Source organism: Gopherus evgoodei, chromosome 8, assembly GCF_007399415.2.
Source record: "Gopherus evgoodei ecotype Sinaloan lineage chromosome 8, rGopEvg1_v1.p, whole genome shotgun sequence".
Taxonomy (NCBI): domain Eukaryota; kingdom Metazoa; phylum Chordata; order Testudines; family Testudinidae; genus Gopherus; species Gopherus evgoodei.
The window spans coordinates 22,329,069-22,349,888 of record NC_044329.1 but is presented as its reverse complement, the minus strand read 5'-3'; the positions used below and the strand labels follow the sequence as shown (position 1 = coordinate 22,349,888).

General features: G+C 40.7%; 1 protein-coding gene across 6 annotated transcripts in view; it reads left to right on the top strand.

Moving 5' to 3' along the window:
* Window positions 1-1,972: 1,972 nt before the first annotated feature.
* The window catches only part of CSNK1A1 (casein kinase 1 alpha 1), a 49,434-nt gene continuing 30,586 nt past the window's right edge, over window positions 1,973-20,820 (top strand). For 2 of the 6 annotated variants that reach the window (XM_030573845.1, XM_030573842.1), the window contains exons 1-3: window positions 1,973-2,509; window positions 3,271-3,377; window positions 20,319-20,445. In XM_030573845.1, coding sequence (XP_030429705.1) covers window positions 2,387-2,509; window positions 3,271-3,377; window positions 20,319-20,445 — 357 coding nt within the window. In that variant the 5' untranslated portion in view covers window positions 1,973-2,386. The remainder of the gene's footprint in view (window positions 2,510-3,270; window positions 3,378-20,318; window positions 20,446-20,820) is intronic. The other 4 variants (XM_030573847.1, XM_030573844.1, XM_030573843.1 and 1 more) reach the window with 3 other exon arrangements.

Below are 20,820 nucleotides of genomic sequence, written 5' to 3'. Positions count from 1 at the left end.
GCAGAAAGAAACAGCAGACGCAGAATATATCTAGCTGACACAAAGCAGCTGCTTAAAGAACTCCCAGCAGAAATTTGCAAGGCATCTCCAAGAATTAGTGCTACACACTTTACAATCCAAAAAGACTCGTAGCTGAACCGAGGTTAGGAGGTAAATCAAATCATGTCAGACCTACCAAAGAAGGATGATAAAATAGAGCTTGCACAAAAGCACAAGAGAGCTCCACTCCATTCTTAATTCACCCCTATTGTGCTTCTGGGCCTGAGATACTGCAGCAGGCATCTCAGAATAGCAGGAGGACCTTAGGTGCCACGTCACTCTGAATTTATTTTTTTATACAATGAAGTCAAGCACTTAACATTAATGTTTCAAAGGTTTTCGGATTTGATTTGGGATCTGATAAGTTGTCAGCAGAGCTTGGCTACCATCCGCTTTCGGCCATACTCAGAGCTGATGTAAAAGGTGATGTGAATTACAGGTCACGTGTATACTGGTCAGAAAGATGGTGTACATGGGTGTAACTGACACACTGAAGATCAAGAAGGGGGTATGTAGCAAAAAAAGTGACTAAGAGGATATGTACAAGAATCAGATCTATGAATACTGCATTTAAGCACAATGTAACATTACTGCTATTTTACTCAATGTGACCCCAAAGTATTAATTTATTATTTTTTATAAAGCACCTAAGTCAGGTACCTGCTCCAAATTGGTTCTAGAGGCGATCCATCCACTTATAAAAAGGTAAGCTGTTGCAACTCCTTTGACTTCAGTGGGAGTGGACCCATTTACACCTGGTCTGACTTTTAGGCCCTTTATATCTTCAAAGTATTCTTCACCTAGGGTCCCCTCAGCCACTTTACAAAGAGCCAAACAACCGCAATATTTAGCAGATTGGTTTGTGGGATGGACAAAAAGCAGCTGTGCATGCGCAGCCAAATTTTCAGAAGTGGCCACTGATTTTGGATACATCTGGTTTTGGGTGCCCAAGTGTTGCCAGCTCTCATGACATTTGGTGTTCTTCTAAAGCCCTAGCACGCAGAGTCACATGATTAATTGAGGATCTCAGCTTTGTTAAAAAATTGTCTCTATCCTTCATGTCTGCAGAGAAAACTTGAAAAAAATTAACCTTAGAGGCTCAAAAAACAGATGCCAAACAAAAAAGAACTCCAAATTTAGACTTTTAAAAATCTCATAATTTTTAAGCCAAGCTCATGATTTTTCTGGGGCTTGACTCATGATTTTTGAATACTCAGCATGAGCAATACTGCCATCTAAAGACATTGTGAGCTCGATTTTCCAGTGCTGAGTGTTGAGCACCAATTGAGCAGCTCCCGCTAACTTCACTGAATGCTGCAACAGATGCTGATGATCTCTGAAAATCAGGCTCCAGCTGTTACAAGCTGGGTACCAAAAACTGAAGCACCTGCAGTTAGATGGCCCCCATCTGATGGTGACTGATTTTTAAGATTGCTAGCCCAGGGCCCTGGCTCTGCTTTCCCCAAAGCAAGGCTGGCTGCCAGAAACAAGAGATCCGAGTCTCTGGGGTGACTGGGGGGACTCAGCTGCCCTGGAGCAGGGCCTAACCCGCTGCGTGTGCTCTTGCTGCAAAACCTGCGTGCCCCTCCTGGCCTCATTCCCACCAAGTTGGCCATGTCAAGGGACAGAGGCCCCTGGTGATTTTGAAAGGCCACTGGCCCTTTAAGGATGGAGGGGGAGGGAAAGGTGAAGGAGGACGGGCGGGCATGCGCCCTTTCTCTTCACCCTTCCCCCTGGATTCCGAATAGGGTTGTGCGCATGTGCACTTGCGGAAGCTGACGCTGCGTGAAGATCCAACCTAGTCATTGACTTTGATTTAACTCCGTCTACGCATGCGCGCTGGTCCAACGTCCTCGCCTGCCCTCTTAGCTTGCACATGCGCGCTTTGTGGTCTGTCGAACATGCACAGTAGCTGCCCCGCCCCGTTCCCAGAGTTCCCTGCGCGGTGAAGAAGCGGCGGTCGCAGAGTGGAGGCATTTTGTGTCCGTGATAGCAGCCGCGCGATATACAAGATGGCGGCGGTTGCTGAGTGAAGTACCAGCGGCGGCGGCCGGGATCCGGCGGTGCCAGCTGCGCTCGGATCCCCAGAGCCTCCCGGTGCCACTCCCGTATCTCTGGAGCGGGCAGAGAGTGTAGTGGCGCCCGGTCGGGGGGTGTGGGGCAGAGCCGCGGAGGAGGACGCCCGCCGCAGGGGCCCGGCCTAAGCTGAGCGGCGGGGACCAGATTCCTCCTCCGCTGCCGCTTCCCACTCCTCCTCCGGGCGGCGCAGAGGCCCCCCCAGGCTCCTTGCTTCAGCGTAGGAGCCCCACCTCACTTCCCCTCAGCGCCGGGAGGGCCGCCCCTCACCATGGCAAGCAGCAGCGGCTCCAAGGCCGAGTTCATCGTCGGGGGTAAATACAAGCTGGTGCGGAAGATCGGGTCGGGCTCGTTCGGGGACATCTATCTGGCCATCAACATCACCAACGGGGAGGTAAGGGCGCCACGTAGCCCCGCAGGGAGCCCCGGGACTCATCCCTTCAGGGAGTCCCCGAGCCGGGGTCCTGTCAACACCGGGAGCCCAGGCCCCTGCGGTTGGTTTCACCAAGAGATTGGGCGATCAGCGTACCCGCCGGGGTGGTTAGTCCGCTACCAGAGGGAGGCTGGCCCTTCGTAGGAGAAACTTATCTAGTGATAGTACATCGATTCGTGGGATCTCCAGTTACCCTGGGGATGGGTGGTAGAGTTAGGCACCCCCCGTCCAAAAGAGGGGGGGTATGTCCCTTGCCTTCAGCAGCACTGGGGTTCGTCTTCCCCTCGCCCAGTCATCCATCCCTTTCCACTTTGAGGGAGCACACACTTACCTCCCACTCAACATATGGGGAGAAACACAGAAGACCCCCCCCCTGCTCTTCGGTTTGCTTCTTTTTCCTCTCTCCATCCCACATTTTTCCGAGCCACGAAGGAACAACTCCCATCTCGATTAGTCGTATGGATCTGAAGACTAAACATCTCTAGTCCTATTTCCCTGCCAGGATGGATATTTATGCACAAATCAGCGCCGTGTGGATTTTATTTGCAGAGCCTGCTGCTCCTCCATATTGTGGATACTGAGCTAGTGTTGCGAGCTCTAGAAAATTTTCCCATATTCCCAAAATCTACTGCAGCAGAGCTCTGAGTGGGAGTGGAGTGCTGTGTCCTCCTAAACCCCTATGCCTGGTGGATGCTCTGATCCCCTGTTCCTTCTCACTGCAGGAAGTGGCCGTGAAGTTGGAGTCTCAGAAGGCCAGGCATCCCCAGCTGCTGTACGAAAGCAAACTGTACAAGATTCTGCAAGGTGGAGTTGGCATCCCACACATAAGGTAAGAGTCAAACAGGCTGTAGGACATCAGTATGGACTCTTGTCCAGTGCATCGTGTGATGGGGCTCCATGGTTAGAGAAGGGTTGAGTGTTTTTACTCAGGATTGATTTAGGAGGTGAAATAGTGTGTATACTGTAGAATTAGCGGGATCTCTCCAACCCAGCCTTCCCCATTCCCCTTACTGCCCTGTAGATTTTAGCCGTTTATGCAGCAATCCCTGAGGAGGTGGAATTTCTGCAGGATTTTTGTTTAGGAGTGTAGGCTGGCTTCCTGGGAGGCAGCATTGGAAATGGCTGCTCTCTTTTGTTGTGTTTTTGTTCCAACATGTCTTCCTTCTCTGCTCAGAAAATGGCGGATGGACGTGACTAACCCTTCCCCCATCTTCTGTTGGGACATGGACATGCTCTGGCATGTACCTCTCTTCCTTCCAGCACGTTTGTGTGTCCGGAAGGCTCAGGTCTGCAGAGAACCTCCAGGAGGAATGAAATGGCAACCCCCTTCTGTTGCCCACAACAGATGCGTCACTGAGCCCTCTAGAGATACAGTGCCAAGATTATTTCCTCCCCCCCTTCTTTCATTCCCTTGTTATGCAGCTTCCTTGTTTCATACTAGTTATGAAAAAATTGTTTTAATAGGTCAGGGGAGGCTTAGTCAGAACTATTTTTAAATTTTCTTAGTAGTGAAGCAGACTTGAGAATTGGATTATTGTACCAATACTGGTAGGTCAGTCAGGTGAGCAAGAATAAATCAAAAACTGGTGGGTTCCCCTTACCTCAGTATAGAGATGAGCTGAAATTTAACTATCTTTATACAACTTTTTATAAGAGTTGTCACTTTTCAAGAGCCTTCATTAGAAGCTTATCACATTTAAAATTCTGTGAATTGTATTTTAACATCTGTTTTGTGGTGAGTTGAAGAAAATCAAAGCTCTTATTGGAGTCAATGGCTACATAAACATAACTTAGTGGTTTGCAAAGGGTAGGGTACTAGCAATAGTTAGGATTGGAAGGATTAGATTTTTATCGGTAAATCTTGATAAATTTCACCATGTACACACAAACCAATGGAAAAACATTTCCATCAGTAATAGAAATTTACAGATAGGCAAAGTGAGAAAAGTGCTGCTTGAGAGCATAGTTTGATTTAAATTTTGAGGTGATGTTGACAGTTTGTGCTTTAATGATTTCGAAGCTTTAACTTTTTGAATCTGAACATCTGCTATCATTAGATTACTGTTGTCTGATCCCCCCAAAATTCCCTTCAACTGTCAAAATTTAAATTGATAAATATAGAAAATGTTTAAAAATCAATATTAGCCATCAATTGTTAAAAAAAAAAAATTAAAATTGAACTGACAAACTTAGCTGTAGTACATGCTTTGTACCCCTTCTTTTTCTTGTTTAATGTACATAAAGGATATAACCCCACTGATTTTATAAGACATTTTGACTAGACCCTGTTATTGTAGGACATGTTATTTTGTAAATTTTATTGAATACTTATTAGTTTAATGCTTTCAAATAAGGACACTTGTGTGTGCCTCCAGTTATGAGCAGTAATATCTCCTGCACATATACCATAACTATGTTGCCATAGGCTGTGTTGTCCTATATATTTAAACCCTTTGCAATGCAAAATCAGTATAGCCTTATGTAAGGGTAGAACACATATAACTGTATGAAGCAAAAAAGCTCTAGCTTTAAGTGTGAAACCACTGCTATATACATTATGCAATTTCAGCATCCTTTTCACAGTTTAAAAAATGAATGAAATTGTCTATTGAAATGCCACTACTGAAATAGTTGCACATTAAAACGATGCTAACTTGGAAAAACTGTCAAAGCGAACAGATATTATTTAATAATTCATAACCAGTCTGAAAAAGCAGGTATTTTTAGGTAAATGTAAATTGTTTTTCACTTAAAGAATAACATACCTGTTATTCTACCAACAAGTCCATAACTTAGTATTGTTTCCATGTAGCAAAAGTGAATTACAGTTCAAAGAAATGTCCTCAGGCTTAATAGTAATAAACTTACTTATTACTGTTTTTTCCAAGCTGAGATGCTAAATGTCAACTTAAGTAATATTCTTGTATAAAACGTACCTATTCTTTGAAAATAACTAGATTGATATCACTGAAAGAAAAAACTTGTTTTAGTATCTTTTTTTGTTTTTTTTTCTTTGTGCATTTGACAGTATTTTTATATATCTCATTTCACTTTGTGTATTGTCAGCAATTTCCCCTTTATTTATTTTAAATGTTTTTCTCCACACAACAATAGGGGGATGAACAACTGTTTTAAAGAATAGGAAATGATGGGTAATACCACAAAAAATTGGTTAGGAGATTTGGCAACTGATACAGTCTCTGAAACTACTCAACTCACTCTTTTAAACTGACAAGAGTTCAGGTTAAGCAATCTCTTAGATAACCCTGACTGACATAGTGTCTGGTCAATTTCACTTTCAGATTCTCATAGTGCTAGTCCTAACTGTCTGTGTTCTGCAAAATGCTGCCTTTCAGAACATCTGCCCTAACTTGAAATCCTGGGTTTAAATCTTGCCGGGGGGTGGGTACTCTACCAAAATTTGAATTGACAGTCTCTAACCACATTTCTACTTTTGGCCGGCATCTTGCTTGATGGTATCTGGTGACAGCTGCAGTGGGAAAACCTAAAATAAAGGTTTCTCATTTTGTTTTCTACTTTAACATCAGAGAAGGGCAATAACAATTTGTACAATAAAGTTCTTATCTACAAATATTAAGCATGATGGAATTTGATTCGGGCCAAATGTGTTGCTGTGAATGAAGATGAATAACCTGACTTACAACATGGACTGTGTCACTAATACATACATCAAGGATACGTACATTGTACAAAGAATTAATTTGTGACCTTCATCCTGATGATGTCCATACATTGTGCATATTGCGCTTGATTTTTCCAGTATGTCTCTTTAGATGCATGTGATCTGGTACTCTTTAACTGCACTCTTGTTGTGAAAATGTTTGGCTTTTATATTTAGCTTAGTTTTCAGTTAAATATTCTGACAGTACACCATGTCAGTACTACGACACAATGTGTGTAATATGAACAGTTCAAATAGAATTGAGTTGTGCTCTGCTGGAGAAGAATATTAAGGAAAATTTAATCCTTTTTTCTTCATAAGTCAGGCAAGCTTTAAAACTGTTATAAAACCTTACAGCTGCACTCTTAAAGTAGTCATAGAAGGAGGTGTTATGATCCAGTGGATAGGACACTTGACAGGGAATTGAGAGCTCATTCTTGGCTTTGCCACTGGCTTGTTGTATAACCTTGAAAAAGTCACTTTATCTTTCTATACTTCAGTTTCCTCATCTGTAAAACCGAGGTAATGCTTTACAAAAGAATTCAAGCTCATGTTCGACAAACGGGGGAAAATTTTAGACAACGTGACCTATGAGAAAACATTGAAAAAAATGGCGATGGTACATCTGGAGAAGAGAAGATGGATGGGTGGGGACATAAGTTTTCAAGTATGTAGAAGGTTGTTACAAAAAGGAGGGAGATAAATTGTTCTCTTTACCCACTGAGGACAGGGCAAGAAATGATGAGCTTAAATTGCAGCGAGGGAGATTTAGTTTGGAGATTTAGGTTAGACATTAGGAAAAACTACCTAACTGTAAGGGTAGTCAAGCATTGGAACAAATTATGTAGGGAGGCTGTGGTATCTCTGGTAGTTGGAGGCTTTTAAGAACAGGTTAGTCAAACGTGACGGGTGGGCAAACTATAGTCCGGGGGCCACATCTGGGCCTTCAGATGTTTTAGTCTGGCCCTTGAGCTCCTGCTGAGGAGCAGGATCCAGGGTTTGCCCCACTCTGCTTGTGCTGTGGCTCCGCACAGCTCCCAGAAGTAGCAGCATGTTCCCTCTCTGCCCCCTACTCGTAGGGGCAGCCAGGGGGTCTGCACACTGCCCCTGCCCCAAGCGCCGCCCCTACAGTTCCCATTGGTCGGCAGTCACAGCCAATGGGAACTGCAGGGGTGGCTCCTGTGGGCGGGCAGCACGCAGAGCTGCCTGTCTATTCCTCTGAGTAGGAGCCAGAGGGGGGATGTGCTGCTGCTTCCGGGAGCTGCTTGAGGCAAGCACTGTCTGGAGCCTGCACCCATGCCCCACTCCAGGACCCCTGCCCCCGCACTGATCCCCCTCCCACCCTCCGAACCCTTCGGTCCCACTGTCCTGCACCCCAGAGCCCACACTGTCAGCTTGAACCCTCACCCCCTCCCCTGCACTCCAACCCCCTGCTGCAGCCTGGAGCCCCCTCCCACATCCTGAACTCTTCATTTTTGGCCCCACCCTGGGGCCCACACCCCAACACCCAATTTCATGAGTATTCATGCCTTGCTATACAATTTTCATGCCCAGATGTGGCCCTCGGGCCAAAAAGTTTACCCACACCTGGTTTAGATAATACTTGTTGCTGCCTCAGTGTAGGGGACTGGACTTGGTAACCTGTCAAGGTTCCTTCCAGTCTATATATATTTCTATGATTCACTGTTCAGACCTGTGTATAAAAACCACTAGATACAGCATAACAAAGGTGTTATCTATACAAGAAATAAAATGGTAAGCCTGAGTTACTAATGTAAAGATTATGCAGACTAGCTTTTGAAAAACATGTTGGGCCTTCTTAGGCCTGGTCTGCATTAGAAAATTTGGTTGATTTTAAGTGTGTCCATTTGGGTGAAAAATCCACACCCCTGAGTGGCATTGTTAAACCATCCTATGTGCCTGTGTAGACAGTGGTAGGTTGATGGAAAAATTCTGTTCACGTAGCTACCACCTGGGGAGGTGGACTACCTGTGTTGACAGGAGAACCCTTCCTGTTGCCATAGGTAATGTTACAATGAAGTGCTACACTTAAGTGTAGACATACCCTACACATATCAAAGCAGTAAACACGGAAGTGCAATTACTAATACTTTTGCAATAAGAGAGAGTCTTTATTGAATACTCAACTCTCTTCCCCCTTAGATGCAAGCGCAAAAACACGCTTAGATACATCTAGTCTAGTCATCTTGGTTTTACTGGATCTTCCAGATATGTTGAGATAAATTAGCCAAAAGCCCCTTACATGTGTTCATAATGTATAAAGAAGCAAAAGCGCAAAATCCAATTTTAAAATACATTTTTTGAATGTCACCTCAAAGAACTGAGAGAGCTGACAGTACATGAATCCTCAATCTTCACTGTAAACAGCACAGGTTGGAGACTTTGCAATCCTTATGTTTAAGATAAAAAATACAAACAGTCAGATTTAGGCAGGAAAGGTTTTGCTTTATGGTGTAAAAGAAATCTTGAAAAAAGGGCACAGCTATTATTCCATACCCCTACCATGCAGACCCCTTCAGATTAAGAATTTGAAAATAGTTCTGAGTACAAAGAACTATATGAATGCACTAGTAGTTAAACAATGTAATGTGTGTTTTTGAGATGTACATTTATTGTGCAACATGAATTTCATTTTTGGTTTGACGGAAAACTTGAATCAAGGTTACACTTCTTTAAATGATTTTGTGCCCTAAGGCAGCTCTGATGGACTGAATGAAAAGTCCACATTCTTCTGGCAGATTTATTCTGATGGTTCTAGGGCATTATGTCAGTCCCCTTCTTGTACTGGCAATGCATTTTCATCTGTTACTTTCTTGTTTAATTGATCACATTAATTTGGGATATTTGAGTTTGTACCAGATTCCCTGGTTCTGGCTGGCTGTATATTTGGCTGGTGGCTTGTTCTGAACTTTATTTCTGGTATTAATTTATTGTAACTTAAATGTCTTTCAAGATGCACTCTCTACATATTTTTAAGTAGGTTTTCTTTGGGTAGAGATTTTTCTAGAGGATTAGCTGTTCAGAAGAATTGCCAGGATCTGGCTGTATTTGGAATGAGTGATGTATCTGCTCCTTGGTTACAGCTAATCATGTGTAACATATTAAATGTTGCATTTATTTGGGGGCAGAACTAAGGCTGGGGCTACATGAGGAAGCCATTGCTCTTGTGTAAACACTGCATAATAACACATACACTAATAGGTGATAATTAATGGCACTAAAAATATACCATTGGTTCTTTGAGTTCCAAGGCTACTGAAAACATATGTATTGTGTATATCCTAGCTTTCTTTCCTCCAGGCTTAATGTTCCAAATTGTACAGGTGTCGAGGCATGTTTATGCCAATTTTCATATTCCTTATTGCAGGGGGAGTAGAGGGAGAAGGGTGAAGCTTCTTACAGCTTCCCACCATCATCTTGGGAAGCAAAGTTTAGAAGACTTATTAACCTTATTCTCCTGATATGACCTACAAGGTTTAAAGCAGTCTGCCCTGTGTTCTCACTGTAGGAGTCTTAATACCCCACTAAGCATATGAAGCTGACTAAAGTGACATTTTAATTTAGTTGTAAGTAGAATCACACCATTGTATGGAGCTATTCAAATTTAACATTTAACATGGATCCTTCCTAACTTCCAAAATAAAGCCTACTCTAGCATTAAGCGTCAGGAGTGCAATATGTGCAGTTAGATGAGTAATGATGTAAAGGACACTTGAAATTTATTAATTTTAAAACCAATCAAATGTATAAATATTATAGCTTATGATAAAAGCACCCTTCAAACAGTTTCCTGAAACATCTTAAAATGTTAAAAGGGTCTTTTTGCTTTACTGTTGACTAGTATCTCCAATAATAACGGACTATTCAGGGAAACAGTGAAGCTGAGTTACACAGAATGCTGCAGGAAACACAAAGTAAATTGAAAAAATAGATACTTAATAGTAATCCTATTATTTTGTTAGTAACAATAGATTAATAATTTTCAGACTTCATTTCAAGTGATGTCCCTTTAAGCAGTGTTTTATACAAGTTAAATATTTTAACTGGTGAGATGCATTCTCAGCTTCGAACTGCTTATTCAAGATCATAAGACAGGGCTTGAAAAACAGACCTGCTAGCCAGATACTAATATGAGACATAAAGAGGGCACAACAGTAACTTGCATCGGCAGCGCTCTTGGAAGTTGCCGGAACCAGACAGGGTCCTGTCAGTGGATTGTTTCATATTTGTAGGTGTGTAAGACTCCACTGCCACTTCTTGTCCCAAATCTTTTCTGTTGAATAGGGATAGCCTCAATCTTTTCCAGATCTTCTCCTATACTTGGTTCTGTCTGCCTCTGCTCACAGCTTTATCTAGCGGAAGCAGGTACCGAGGTAGCCACCAGTTTTGTCCATTTCAATATATGTGGCATCCTGTATGGAGTAATTAAACTGACCAGTTTTTTTCGTTTTTTTTATGCTGCTTGGGAAAGCTGAGCAGCACTAGAGCAATCTAAAGACTTGGGATGAAAGCACTCCATGGGTTCCTCCTTATATTGGAGGATTACATTTTCAATCAGAAAGGCAGGAAAACTTAATTTCTGTAGAAACATACGTAGAAACAATTTACCAGATGTAGATTTTCTGCCTTAAGCAATTAGTAAAATAGTAAGTCAATCACTTAGAAGTACATATGCAGCATAGAGAGTTCTAGTCAATTTAAATGATCAGGCTGCATGTCATTTATGGGAATGAGTTGCACTAGCATACTTTTATATATTCGAAATAATCTGTTTTAGCTGTACAAAACAGTCACTATTTTGTTTATAATCGGGTGTTCACCCACGAAAGCTCATGTTCCAATACATCTGTTAGTCTATAAGGTGCCACAGAACTCTTTGCTGCTTTTACAGATCCAGACTAACATGGCTACCCCTCTGATACTTGATTTTATTTATAGTAACTCTAACTTTTTTATAGAAAGTGTTTAGTTGCCGATTGTGAATTTAGTATTTGGGTGGCCTAATTTATAACTAACGTTAGTTTCCACAGTAAGTGACCTCTGTTAAATATTTCACTTGACTATACCAGTTATCTCATATTATGTTAATTGCATTTGTATTCCTGACTCTTAGTTGGTCTACAGTTAATTGTTTTTCCAGCTTTATGGCAGAGAACATACAAGTCAATATGGAGAAGCTAACACATATGTAAATTGTAAAATATGTAGGCAATTCAGTCTCAAATCTCATGGTGACAGGCTCTATTACATTATCTCTGCCTCTGGAGGGGTTGAATTAGCAAATGTAAAAAATCTAAACTCTTGTTGCATAGGCATACTTGTTTGCCATGAAATTTTCCTCCATGTTTAATAGTTGAAAGGTGACTGCCATAATGAAACTGTATATTTGAAACAGAAAGATCTTAAGGAACCAGTTGCTTGGTGTGAGTCAGAATAATTGTAGGCTAGAGCAGTATGGGATATTGACAAAACATAGGGAACCAAGAAGAATAAATGTGTGTAATGTCCCAGGTAGACGTAAGAAATCCATATGTGCAAGTTGTGCTGGTGTCAATAAGTTATCACTGATATTTTCAAGTAGTCCATTTTGTTAGATGTAGTCTGAGATAAAACACATTTCTAGTTGAGTAAACGAGATCTAAAGCTGTAGTGATATGTTTGAACCAATAACAGCTTTGTCTGCATTTCCTCATAGACTTAAATGCACAGGTGTGTTTCCCGTGTCTAAGACTGCTACCATGGCTACTTTCTGCTTCAGTTTTATTGTATTTAGTAACATGATATACTTTCTAACTGTCACTAGAGTGCCTTTCATATTGCTTTGAGATTATTCCTTTGAGTCATTTTTGCCAGTGTTTGGGTTTTACGTTAGTGCCCCAGTTAAGGGTTGATCTGTATGTTTGGGAACTCTTAGATGAGTATTTATCTGAAGATGTAATGGTGTTTTCTGCTCGCAGTTATGTGACTGCTATTTATACTTGCCTAATGATTTGGAATTAAGCTCTTAACTGCTATTTTGTGGAACAGTGAAAGTGGTGCAACAGAGTCTGAAATCAGGCCTAGAATCTCACTGGCTGTTGGGCTAACATAGAAACAAGTGGTCTCATCTACTTCTGCTCCTACATGTGGCTTTCTTCCTTCTCCCTCTGTTAAATACTCTAGTGAGTCCTTCCTCATACAAGATTGAATGTATAGTCTACTTTAGGAAATAACATTTGACCATAAAGTTACTGCTTTGATAATTGAACAAAATCAGTCTTTTGTTAGTAAACTTGCTAGTAAACAGTCTAGTTTCTCAAGATGTTCTATGTTAGTTTGTCACTGTCCATATTCTTGTAACATGTATTTACTAACATCAGGGTTTTGAAATTGAAAAGTTTCTAAATGTATGTTATAGCTATAGCCCTACCAAATTCTCTGCCATGAAAAACACATGACTGACTGTGAAATCTGGTCTTTTGTGTACTTTTACCCTATACTATACAGAATTCACAGGAGAGACCAGCGTTTCTCAAACTCGGGGTCCCGACCCGGAATATATATGTGTGTGTGGTGGGGGAGGTTTTGCAAGGTTATTGTAAGGGGGTTGTGGTATTGCCACCCTTACTTCCGTGCTGCCTTCAGAGCTGGCTTGCCAGAGAGCAGCAGCTGCTAGCCAAGGGCCCAGCTCCTGAAGGCAGTGCAGAAGTAAGGGTGGCAGTACTGTGACCCCCTTACAATAACCTTGCAACCCTCCACTCCCATTTTGGGTCAGAACTCCTACAGTTACAACACTGTGAGGTTTCAGATATTAAATACCTGAAATAATGAAATTTTACAATTTTTAAAATCCCCCCACTGTGAAATTGGCAAAAATGGACCATGAATTTGGTAGGGCCCTAGCTCTAGCCAACTTAAAAGCAGTTGCTGTTTAGAGGATGATGCCTTGGTGGAACTAAGTACAGTAATTGTGCACCTGGCACTGCGGTATCAACACTTTCGTTTGCTTTCCTCAAGGTTAGTCATTAAAGAAATTAAAACCATGGGTTTGCTGAGTAAACACTAAGATGAATCATGTGACTTGGCAGAATGCCTGCTTGCCCATCTGGGAGCTGCAAACCAAATCATTTCTCACACCACAGTATCACATGACTTAATCCCCCAGCATAGTGACACAGACATTGAAATACAGGTGGTTACAAACAAGTTTTCCAACTCTGCCTATGTATATTACACTGCTTTACTGCAGTAAAAATGTGCTAATGGGCATATATGACTGGAAGGTTTGTCTATTTTTGCATGTCTTTGATGCCATGTAAAGTTTTTTAATTTGAAAGTCTGTCTTATCTTAATCAATACCTTTAGAATAGTTCATTTTAATTAATATGAAATTTTTAGCCCATTGGAAAGCAGGGATACATACAGTTGTAAATCTAATTGCCTACTGCCCCAACTCTGTAGGCCTAAAACTGTGAAGGCTACCTCAATTTCTGATCTCCCAGATTTCTTACCCCTATAAACAAGGAGTACTTTACTAACTTGAGTGTGGCCTATATCTAGGCTTGGCAGAATTTGATATTTTTCTTTTTTGATTATTTCAACTGCTATCAATATCTGTTTAAGTATTTTAGATTTTTATCAGTTTAAATTTTCAGTTGTGGGAAACTGTTTGCGGGACCAGACAATGGGGAGGGTCAGACAGTAATTTGTTTAATGACAGTAGATGTTGATTCAAAAAGTTAAAGCTTTATAACTGTTAAAATGCAAATTGTCCACATCATGTCAAAATATACAATGTAAATATCCTTAAAGCAAACTAAGTTCTCAAGCATCACTTTTCTTTCTTTGCCTGTCTGTGAATTTTGATTATCATTGATGAAAATATTTTCATTAGTTTGTGTGCATACGGTGAAATCACCATTTATTGACACTGATTAAAAATCTGATCATTCCAAGACTACCTGTAAATCCTTAGCCATGTCCTGAAGTAACGACTGTTTAGCTCAGAATGCAAGTTATTTCACAATCAAGAAACATCGAGTTACCTTTTTACGCAATAGTATGTTTGCTAGTAATTTTGCAACCTCTGAGATATGACAAACACCATGGTATGATGAAAAAATTAACTTGTTTGTGGATTAATGAGCAAGGATGAGTGAGCATCTGATGTGCCAAAAACCAGAACATGCACATCAAATTTCTAGGCCACAGAAAAAATAAATATCTTGTGTGAGGCTGAATAATCTCTATGAGGACGTTATATAATATGAATTTTTACAGGCTAGGGATCTCAAAGGACTTGCGTATTTATATTCCATCTTTCTTATTAGTGTGAGTGGCTAATAGTATCTTTGTATCTTTGTTCATAAACTTTTTGCCTTGCCTTACTTCAACACATCCAAAACGTGTATTGATGCTTCTTGACAGTAAACCTCAGTCGGAGATTTAAACAAACAGTGTAATTTCCTGCACTTCCACATCCAAGGCAAGATCAACAGTTAAACTCCAATAGATATCTGGAGAATTTGTAATCTGAGATGCTCAAATAGTATCTGATATCTGGCTAGATCTTTAAATATCCTTAAATCACCCAAAACGTAAAATTAGGAGTATATTGTTTAATTCTGCCAGCTCCTGTGGAGCTGAGCCTTTGAGAGAAATCATGTGTAGAGGAGGAGAGAGTTTGTGGCAGAGGTCCCGTAGGTAAGGGCCTCCTTTTTTTTTTTTTTTTAATCTGATTTTCTCATAACACAAATAGTAATGCTGATTTTAAGTCTGTATAACGTTGTCCTTCTACATGCCAGCTAACATTGATTAAATGAATATAGAAGTATAAAGTAAACTAGACTACTTGCCAGATCTTTCTACGTTATAAGTATATTTTTCAAGGATTTGCTTGTGAGAGCCAAGTTTCTGCATTCCTTACTATTAGTTTCCAATAGTAGCAGCTACCAAACAAACCTTGAATGGACAAGATGTAGCCTAACTTCTTAATCCAGTTTTTCCTGGAATCATTACAGGAAAATGAAGTCGTTGATTTGCAGTGTTTAGCAAAGCAAACGCTGAACATTCCAGATCTCCTTTACCAAACCTTTCAAATTAACTGGTTATGGGAATAGACAGGAATTATTTCTGACATGTAACAATTTAAGAAATTAAATTGGTGGTGAAATACTACTGCAACAACTTACCAAAAGGAATTTATGTTGGAAAATGCTGAACTAGCTGTGCTTTAGGCCATGGAGACTAAGTTACAAGCCTGTTAAGAACTCTTGATAAATACTGAAATTCTTTATTTTAGAATTGGTTATGAGGACAGGGATTTTTCTGTATTTTAAAAAAATCCCCAAACGTAATCCACCCAAAACATAGTTTGTTTTGGTGTGAGGGAGAATACATTGAGATGTTAGCAAAAATCTAAAAATAGACTGCTTTTTAGTCTGAGTGAATGATGTTCCTAGTCCACTCCTTGATAATGGTCTAGTTAAAAACAAAAAACCTGTATTTTGTTGAAAGAGGTAGGATTTTTTTCTAACAACTCATACACCTCGCTGAGAGAGATGTCCACAGTTTGGTTGGGGTCAGTTAAAGCATGTTGCTTTCTTGCTCCGTATAATCTTAAATTTAACTTAAAATAAAAAAATGGCTGAAATTTGCATTCACTTTCTACATTTTGAGGTAAACCTAAGCACTTTGTGAAACATGTTTGGGCAGAAGTGAGGTGGAACTATCATAGTGAATTGTCTATTTGTTCATAGAATGTATGGGGGTTGGATGATGGGATTGAAATGCTTTTCAAAGCAAGTAGGAAACAACTTCTCTGGAAGGTCTGTCCAGACGTTTGATCTCTCTAAATGTGCACTCCAAAACACACTGACCTCTTATTTCTTATGCTGAATTAAACAGCTTTTTTATTTCTAAACTAGTTGATCAGCTCCATTGTTAATGTGCTCATTTCCTGTGTTAAGTTTTAAATCATAGAAATGTAGGGTTGGAAGGGATCTCGAGACGTTATCTAGTACAGCCCTCCTGTGCTGAGTCAGGGCCAAGAACACCTATATTGGGGGTTCTCAACCTTTTTTAAAATCTGATCCCATCTTAGCATTGTTTTTCCTGGACTCCTCCCACCCTACCCCCTAAAATTGTTTTTGAATGAGTAACATTGCATCCTGGTGCTTGCCCCTGTACCCCTTACATTTACTATAATTACTGAACTATTAGAAGATTTGTCACGCCCCTAAAAGTTGGACCTCCTCCCCAGGTTGAGATGTTCTGTCCTAGACCACCCCAACACATTTCTCTAACCTGTGCTTAAAAACTTACATTGAGATTTGTTTAGAAACACTTGGATTACAGGATGGTTCGTATGTTTTCAATATGCTTCGCTGCTATTTGACATAAAAGGAATGTGGACTCTGAAATCCTGGGTGTTCTGTTCCAGGTTCTGAAGGGAGTATTCTCAAGTGGCTTCAGATCCTTCTGCCCCGACTTCTCCAGCCTTTCTGTGTTTAGTCTCTGCCCCCTGAGCTCCTCATCCCTCTGCATTCCAGTCAAATTGTTCCTCCTTCCTAGGTGCCAGCAGGGGATGTATGGGAAACTCAGTTCCCAGTGCATGTTGTGACAATGGCTCTTGCCAGGTGGAAGGAGCAATAGCAGGAAAGTCTGCTCTATCTGCAGCATGCCCATTAGAGAGAGAATCTTTGGAGAATGTAGCTGCCAAACTAGGTGCTGAGACTTTCAGAAACTTGTAACTTGGCCAAATTTCAGTTGCTTGTAACTTTACCAAAATTTAACTGTTTGGGTTGAAAATGGTCTTACATTGGACAGTGGTGGGTAACTGTGCCTATTTTAGACTGTGCAGGGAGCAATATCTATAATGCAAACAAAATATAGTACTTTTTGAAAGGGAAACTGGAACCTAAAGCTTTCAGGGGGGCTAGGACCAAAGCCAGAGCCCTACTGCTCTTGGGGTGGGGATCAAAGCCTAATCGCTTCAGCCCCAGGCAGGAAGTGTGTAACCTGAGGCTTCCCCCACACACACACATACACACAGGGCTGGAGTCCAGTCCTGGTCCCCAGCAAAAGTAATGTCAGTCCTTGGCAACCCCATTAAAACGATGCCTTGACCCACTTTGGGGTCCTGACCCACAGCTTGAGAACTGCTACTCTAGACTAAAGAGCCTCATACATCTTCTTTCTCCCTGTGTATGTACTCTAAGAATGTGATCAATTTTTCTTTTAACTTTCTGCTCCGTAAACTATAAATTACACTCTCAATCTCACTGTAAGGCATGTTTTTCTGACATTGAATCATTCTTGTGGCTCCTGTCTAAGTCCTTTCAAAGTGTTGACACCTGCCTGGTGGTGGTCTCGTCAATGCCACATACAGTTGGGATATTGCCTCCTTAATCCTCGTATTCATATTGGCCCTCTTTAGCTGTAGCATCACACTGGTAGCCTGTGTTCAGTTGGTTACCTACCACAACCCCTAAAGTCCTCTTCAGACTCTGCTTTCCAGGATATAACCCCCCGCCTGTCAGCGTGACCTATTCTTTGTTCCTAGATGTAGGACAATGCATTTAGCTGTACTGAAACTCATGACCTGGATTGATGGAGTCAGTATTGTTGAGGACAGAGCAATCTGCGATACCTTACTTTCCTAGAGTCCTCTCCTTAAGTAGGTATTTGCTACAGGAGTTACACAGACATATGGTAGCTGAGGCTTAAGTCAGAACTTGATATAGTCGTCTGTTCACCTACCTTTATTTTTGGGATATTTATTGCTAGTGCTATGGCAAGGGCCATATTAGTCAGATCCCAGAAAAGTTAATCTTTTATTTTCTTCTGTATGATTGAAGTCTCCAGTGTCTGACTCTGTGTCCGTTGAAAGACCTATATACAGAGTTACAGTACTCAACTCTGAAGGTCACAAAAGTATGATTACTGTGACTAGGTCCATCTTTGATAAGATGAGGTGCAGCCTCTGGCCAGTTAAATGGCAGAGGGTTTTTGTCATGACCATTTTGTCAAGCAGTAATGAGCAAGGAGGAAATATGTGCTGTAAATGACTGAATCCCGAGAAGAACCTTTCAAAGCGTGTCCTTTTCCTGATTTTCATCCAACCAATTATCTTGATTAGGTGTTGTTTGGACAGGTGCTATTTGAACTGGAGAGAGAGCAGTGGTTGTTGTTCCTTCTTGCTTTTCTTCCCTTCTCCCCTCCCCCACAAAAAGACGTTAAACCTAGTGGGAGGGAAGTATTAAGCTTTGTGGGACATCACAGTTGAACACTCTCAATGTAGATGAGCCCACTGCCATACTGAGCATACTGAAGGGAAGAATTGGAGTTACTTTGAAGTGCTGCCATCAACCCCTATTACTGGGTAGGCAACCTATGGCATGAGCGCCGAAGGCAGCATGTGAGCTGATTTTCAGTGTCACACTGCCTGGGTCCTGACCACCAGTCTGGGGGGCTCTGCATTTTAATTTAATTTTAAATGAAGCCTTTTAAACATTTTAAAAATCTTATTTACTTTACATACAACAATAGTTTAGTTATATATTGTAGATTTATAGAAAGAGACCTTCTAAAAATGCATTACTGGCATTCAAAACCTTAAATTAGAGTGAATAAATGAAGACTAGGCACACCACTTCTGAAAGGTTGCCCACCCTGGGCCCTATTACATCTGGTAGGATAATAGTATGCATTGGTATGAAATACCACAGACACGTTAGTAGGAATACTGTGGATGGGAAGAGATCTTCCCTCATTGCTGAAAGAATAGATATGCTTTTTGTAGGTCGTTCCTTCCTATTTCTGTCTGCCTTTGCTCAGAATTGTGAGATTAAACAGTCTGGAGGCTTGCGAGATCTGCCTGGTCCAGAGTAGTGTAATTTAGATTGTATTTTAAGAGTGCTTTTAGATTTCCGTGTTTGGAATTTTAAACTTCTACTTTTAGTAAAATCTTAGTTTTGCTTTAAGTATACCAAGGATCTCTCACTAGATTTTTCCATCAGCCTCTTCTGCTAGACCAGAATGTATCTACTGGGTGCTCAAGTGCTAGAGAGATGGATGCCAATAAAAACCTGGATGAATGTATAGTGAGGGAATGTCTAACTCCCTCTCCTTGTTGTGATCTAGTGAAAAAAATAGTCATAGTGTGAAAAACTGTACAGCTCTCTTTTATATGTGAACATTCTCTGGGGTGAAACTGGAAACTACAGGAAGCAACACCAAAAATGAGGTGATACCTTTGAAAGGTGCCAGTGCAAACATGGTTTGAACCTTACTGTTCATATAGCTGCCTCTGCTTTGCTCTGTCATTTTAATTTGGTACACTGGTATTTTTCAAATGTTCTTCTGTCAGAAAATGGCAGACATCTAGTTGAAGACTGAGAGGGATGTGAGAGTTGCAGGTGGAAACTGACACTCCTTTGTTTGAAGCGAAAATTGAAGGTGCACCTTCTTATTAAAATACGAACAAAACCTTTTTGCTCAATGTCCTATGAAAGTTGAGTGATTTTCCAGAAAATAGGGTGACTCAGTAAGTTGCAACAGAGCTTTTTGTTGCTGCTTGCTTTACAAAAAGTATTTTTTTATTATTAAATAGAATACAACTGTATCCAGCTTGTAAAGGCCAGCTGCCAGTCGGTCATTTTTAATCAGTGCTTTTGGTGGTTAACAAGAGGATGGGAGTTAACGTAGTTAAAGGCCAGCATTATGTACTGCTTTCTGAAAATCAGTGGCAGGAAGAACAAAATGGAGCTGATCCAATTAAGACCTAAACAAAATGAATATTATAAAAGAAATGCATCGTTGCCACTAATGTACATCAAAGTAAATTACTGTCACAAAAATACTCCATCTCTTACAGTAGCCAGGGCTTGCTTATAAATACTGAACACTTTGTAAAACCGTCTAGTTAACTGGATTTTGTGCATCAGCGATCTCAGTTGTTGTTTTTGAAGTGGGAAAATGTATTACTTGGCATCTTCTAGAAAATATTAACTAGCTACCTCATTGTTAATACTACAAATAGTTTATCTTAAACAGAATGACAACTTAGACATCTCTGCTTCATTACAGGTGGTATGGTCAAGAGAAAGATTATAATGTTCTAGTTATGGATCTTCTGGGACCCAGTCTTGAAGACCTCTTCAACTTCTGTTCCCGCAGGTTCACAATGAAAACAGTACTTATGTTAGCAGACCAGGTATGTGAAACTTAACTTTGCATTGTAAGGAAAATGAAGCAAATAGTGTTCCTTTTAAGTATGTCAGAATGTGTGCAACTCAGCACTCCAAATACTCAAGTGACTAATTGACCCACATAGAAGCAAAACATACGAACAGTGGCAGTTTCATGGTATAGTAGAGCATAAGATTAGCATTGTAGAGAGCTAATAATGCAATGCAAATATTAGTATTCTACCCATGCTAGTGTTAACACTTTTTAAAAAATCATTCTCTTAATTTTATTTTGCTTACATCACAGTTCTCAAGTATTGGTAGTGGTAAAAAGCAATCCTCAAAATTTTGGGTTAATTTGATTAAATGAAGCACTATAATAGGCTTCAGCCAAGCATATT